Source organism: Nicotiana tabacum, chromosome 10 (assembly GCF_000715075.1).
Source record: "Nicotiana tabacum cultivar K326 chromosome 10, ASM71507v2, whole genome shotgun sequence".
NCBI lineage: Eukaryota > Viridiplantae > Streptophyta > Magnoliopsida > Solanales > Solanaceae > Nicotiana > Nicotiana tabacum.
This window is the reverse complement of record NC_134089.1, coordinates 85,985,020-85,990,637: the sequence shown is the minus strand read 5'-3', so window position 1 is coordinate 85,990,637 and position 5,618 is coordinate 85,985,020. Positions and strand designations below refer to the sequence as shown.

Genomic DNA, 5,618 nt, shown 5'->3' with positions numbered 1-5,618 from the left:
TTTTTATCCTGTTATTTACTGTGGATATTATTTGTTTGTTTATTTCTTCCAGCAAAAAAAAAACAAACATGGTACATGAGTTAAACGTAGCTGAATATCATAAAAGGCTTAAAATCTGTGCTTTTGACTACATATCAGTTGTTTATGATAATGTAGATGTAACGAAAATGAGAATATTAAATATTGATAATTTGGATTTCGCGCAAAGAGATATCTTTCAGAAAACTATGAAATTATATCTATGTTTTATGTACAGCAAATCTCTTGGTAATTGAGGCAGCAAAATTGTGATGGAAAACAGAAGCAACATAGATATCTGAAATTTTAGCAGGACATTTCATAGCTAAAGCAACTGGGACAAGAAATAGGAAAATTCATTCGCGCATTAATCTAAACCAATTTCAATTCATTCGCGCATTAATCTAATATTTACAGTAGGCAAAATCTGAAGTATAAACTCCTATGAATCTCACAAGTAAGAACCATTAACATAAAAGTTTCTAACTATCCATAAGGCAATCAAAAAGAAGAGAAAAGATCAAATATCATTGATTAAGGTTCTCTTTCTTGCGATTCCTCTAGTATAGAACCTTTCAGTGAAATGCCATCAAGAATATCGCTTTCTGAATCAGCTTGTAGTTCTTTAAACTTGGTCATCACTTGAATCATTGTTGGCCTTTTGTAAGGTTTCTCGTCAAGGCATTCAAATGCAACCTTTAAATAATGATATAGTTCAGCATCACCAGAGAGATTTGTTATTAGCTCAGAATCCAGGATCTCATGACTTCTTTTCGCATTATGAAGCTGCTTTGCCCATCCAACTAGATTGTTATCCTCACCAAATTCGCGAGGATCTATTGGTCTCTTACCGGAAAGAAGCTCCAACAATATGACACCATAACTGTACACATCCCCTTTTGCTGTGCACCGAAAACTTTGGTAGTATTCTGGAGGAACATAACCTGGAGTCCCAGCAAGTGTACTCACACTCAGATGAGTATCCAGTGCATTTACCAGCCTTGCCATTCCAAAGTCAGAAACCCGTGCCTCAAAGTTTTCGTCTAAAAGTACATTACTGGACTTCATATCGCGATGAATTATGTGGGGTATGCAGCTGTGGTGAAGAAATGCTAATCCTCTTGCTGATCCTATTGCAATCTTCTTCCTAACTGCCCAATCAAGAATCATCCCTCCTTTCTCCCCTTCGTGAAGAACAGATTCGAGACTTCCCCATTTCATGTACTCGTATACAAGAAGCCTTTCCTCTCCAATTTTGCAGTATCCCAACAAAGGGACAAGGTTTCTATGTTTGATTTTTCCAATAGTCTCCATTTCAGCCATGAATTCTCTGTCTCCTTGACTTGTTGCATGTACAAGCTTCTTGATTGCGACCGTACTTCCATCTCTCAACTGAGCCTTGTAGACTTCACCAAAACCTCCAGACCCAATCAAGCTTTCTGAGCTGAACCCATTAGTTGCTTCTAGAAGATGTCCAAAGGTGAGTTTCCTCAATGGTTTTTCAAATGTTGCCACATTAATGCTAAGTGGCTCGGGAACGCTTGATAGCTTCCAGCTGCTACTGCCAGAAGTTGGAAGGCTCTCAATGTATTTATCTCTCTTCTCCTCCTCCTTCTGAGTCTTTTTAATCCTATAAAGGGCGACGATAAGTAGGACAATACAAACAAGAGAGACCATAATTCCAACCACCATTCCTATAGTTGTAGGCTTTTTATTCTTATGATTGTAAATGCCTGATGAACGGTGTCCCTTGCCAGAGCCACAAGGAGGAAGGGGAACCCCACAAAGGCCTGAATTGTTTTCATATCTTGAAGCTGGAAAAGTAGTCAGCTGTCCGCCAGAAGGAATCGCTCCAGATAGGTTATTGTTTGAGACGTCAAGATCACTAAGAAACGAAAGGCCTCCTAACGAGGGTGGAATGAATCCCTGAAGGCTGTTATGTGACAGATCGAGAACTCCAACTATCTTCAGACCTCCAAAGTTGAACGGAATGGTTCCAGTGAAATTGTTGTGTCCCAAATTCAGAACTTGAAGAAAGCTCATTGAACCTAAATTCTCAGGAATAGTTCCTGATAAAGCATTGTAGGAGAGATCAAGGTAAATCATGCTACCGTTGCTCGTGAAGGTGTACACTGTCGTCCCAGAATAGATCCTAGTTGATGGGCAGGAGTGAACCATAGGAAAAATCGCAAGCCTCTTTTCACGGATACCCTCAAACTCAACCAATCCACCAGCACCTCTGCATTCAGTCCCACCCTCATTTCTCACAAAAGCAAACTGCTTCCCAGAAACAATTCCAGGATTAACGAGGCCGGCTTGATCAGCAAGCTCGGGAGGGATTGAGCCGGTTAGAGCATTGCTATTCAAATCTAGCCATATCAAGTTCCTGCACGTACCTAATCCCTGAGGGATTGGTCCAGTAAGTGAGTTATTACCCAACTGAAGGATAGCAAGATTTGCAAGATTCCCAATTCCATGTGGTATCTCTCCAGAAAGTCGGTTGCTGGATAACGAAACCCAAACCAAGTTGGTACAATTGGTAATGGACTGTGGAAGTTCCCCAGTGAGGAAATTGTTATTGAGAATGAGGGTCTGAAGGTTTCCTCCACTGATGCAAATGCCTTGAGGAATTTCACCTGTGAGATTATTAGCCCACATTATCAATTCCGAAAGATTTGGAAGGGTCCAAATCTCCAATGGGATTGAACCCGTCAGTTTATTGAAGCTGAGATCAATCTTCCTGAGGTTCCTACAAAGTCCGAGCTGTGCTGGCACTGTTCCAGTAAGATAATTACCGGCTAACAGCATCTTCTCCAGAGGAAACCCTGAGGCTGAGGCTGCTAAACAAAACTCAAAAGGTACATTCCCAGTTAACACATTTGAACTGAGGTCTAGCACCTCAAGTTTTGTACAGTTTGCCAAAGACCTTGGTACATGACCAGTTATGTTGTTGAATGGTAAGTAAAGATACCTAACACTTGTGAGTGAACTGATAACAGTATTCAAGAAATCGCCCGATAGCTCATTATTACCAAGGTTGAGACTGAATAGTGAGGAGCACAATTTAAAAGTTGAAGGAAGTTCACCGGTCAGCTGGTTTCCAGAAAGATCAAGCTCCTCAAGTGTGCTGCAAGTCTGCCCCAATTCTGACGGAATTTCTTCAAAAAAGTGATTGTGGGCTAGCACCAATCGCTTCAAACTCTTTAGCTTCACCAATAATTCGCCAGGAATCTTCGTTTGGATCGAATTATGGCCAACGTCCAGTGTATGGAGGCTCAAGCAATTTGCCAAGGTGGGAGGGAACTCAGTTGAAGTAAGGTTGTTGAAAGACAAATTGAGGACAGTAAGATTTTGACAAGTCCCAAAATCAAGACCATTGAGTTCTCCAGTAAAGTTATTATGCGAGAGATCAAGAACAGAAAGGCTCTTGCAAGAAGAGAGGGAGCTTTTTAGTTTGCCAGATAGCTTATTTGAGGAGATATTAAGCACATTCAAATTTTGGCAATTGGACAGTGCATAACTTAAAATGCCTACATCTGATATTGTGTTACTTGATAAGTCAAGCTGCAACAGTGAAGGTCCAAACTTGAGACCAACTACTCCATGAATTGAATTCCCAGAGACATTAAGGTACTTAATTCTATCACAAGACTGCAATAAAGGCTCTAAAACAAGAGTCTCAGAGAAATTGTTAGCTGATAAATCAAGAAACTCAAAGCTACAAGAATCAGCTGTTGAGGAAAGATTGCCATAGAAATTGTTGCCAGTGAAGTGAAGGCGAAGCAGAGTAGGCAAAGCCATGAGATGAGAGAGATGAAGGGGCCCACTAAGGTCTGCAGTAGAGAGATTGAGCTCAACAACTTGACCATTTGAGCATGAAATCCCATTCCAAGTGCAAGGAGTTGAAGAAGAAGAAAAACTCCAGTCATTCAAAAACCCATTTGGATCAAATTCAACAGAAGATTTCTTGAAGGCAATTAAGCTACCTACTTGATCATTAGCAGCCAATTTTCTTGCATTTGATACCACCACAAAACAGCAACTCAGAAACATTATGAGAAAGACAACATCTTTCATCACCCCACTTGGTGATAATAGTTTGTAGCTCATCTTTGCTGAAAAAAAAAAAATTCTTTCCTTCCCTACTTAAGGAAATACGGCCCCTCCATCTTACAATCTTGTAAAACCTGCTTAATAATGGTGAAAAATGAAAGAGACTCGTAAATGAAAAAGAAATAGAGTAAATAACCAAGTGATAGAGATGTTGGAAGAATCAAGAAATGAATGAAAAGACAAAAAACTTGATGCTACTTTACCTGGTTCTTGTTTGTTAAGAAAGGGGGATTTTGCTATTTGGAATGACAATTGACAGATATAGTACATAGATGGGAAGTAGGAGAGATAGAAGCTGCTGCTGCTGCTGCTGCAGGAGTTTTGCTTGTACAAACAACAGTAACAGTTATAGGGGGGGTAGAGTACGATGTTCAGAATTGTCGGCTGGTCACAGGAAGTTCGTGTAAAAATGTGTAGTAAACATCAATACAAGGTACTACTGTAGTACAAGTTTCTGCAAAACACAACTGAAAATATGAAAGAATGTTTAAAGTAGAAAGAAAGAGAAGGAGAATAGTATAGTGGTGACTGGATTTTTTGAACCACAGGTTTGAGGTTTCCACTTCCTTGTCGGAAGCAAACGAGAGAGGAGAGAAATATTGGAAAGTAAAGACAAAGTAAAGATGAAAATGAAGAGAATAGCACTTTTGTATTGTGTCTCTCTCGTCTCTTGCCTTTACATTCAACAGCAGGCACCTCACGACTCTCTATTCTTTGCTAAGAAATATGCTGCTTTTCTCATATTTCGGGTCCAGTCAAACTTGGGATTTGATTCTTTTTCTTGTTTTTTTATTTTATTTTCACTTTAATTAGGGTGTGGTGGACCCCGCGTTGCTTTGGTGGGATGGACACAAAGACAAAAATACTTGTTAATAAGGGTGTTTATGGTTCGGTTTGAATGAATTTTTTCCTAAAACTAAACCAAATCAAGTAAGTCAATTTTTCAAATATTAGAATCAAACCAAACTAAACCAATTAAGTCGATTTTTTCTCAATTCGGTTTATGTCGGTTTTTCGGTTTTTTCGGTTATTTGTCGGTTTTTTCTTAAATATAACACATACACTACCAAACACACATTTCGGCACCTCATTTTCAACGTAACACTATCAAATTAATTGCCCTTTTAGAAATCTATTATTTACCAAGATATATTGATGATAATTGAATCAAATAGTGATGAATAATTTAAGCACTCAATTAAAAATATATTATTTTAACATGAAATAGATTCTTACACTTAACAAAAGAAAACTATCAATTAAACTAGAATGTAAAGGTAAAGAATTGTACTAAAAGTGCAAACGATTGATATTTACTATAAATTTTTTAAAACTTTGTATAAAATTATAAATATATATAGATGTAATAATAAATTTAAAATAGCTACTCCTATATTCGGTTTGGTTCGTTTTTTTTTTAATTAAAACCAAAACCAAACCAAATTTGATCGGTTTTTAAATTTCAAAACCAAAATTAAACCAAGCCA

General features: G+C 38.2%; 1 protein-coding gene across 3 annotated transcripts; it reads right to left on the bottom strand.

The window, feature by feature from the left end:
* Positions 1-365: 365 nt before the first annotated feature.
* Positions 366-4,839, bottom strand: LOC107793312 (receptor-like protein kinase BRI1-like 3). Of its 3 annotated transcripts, none has more exons than XM_075223041.1 (2): positions 4,320-4,839; positions 366-4,205 (listed from the first exon to the last, which is right to left on the bottom strand). In XM_075223041.1, the coding sequence occupies exon 2, from the start codon at positions 4,126-4,128 to the stop codon at positions 553-555; it is 3,576 nt and encodes a 1,191-aa protein (XP_075079142.1). In that variant the 5' UTR covers positions 4,129-4,205; positions 4,320-4,839; the 3' UTR covers positions 366-552. The 3 variants fall into 3 exon arrangements, with proteins under 3 accessions (XP_075079142.1, XP_075079143.1, XP_016471130.1); XM_075223042.1 differs by having other exon boundaries at positions 366-4,235; positions 4,335-4,839; XM_016615644.2 differs by having other exon boundaries at positions 4,335-4,825.
* Positions 4,840-5,618: the final 779 nt, after the last annotated feature.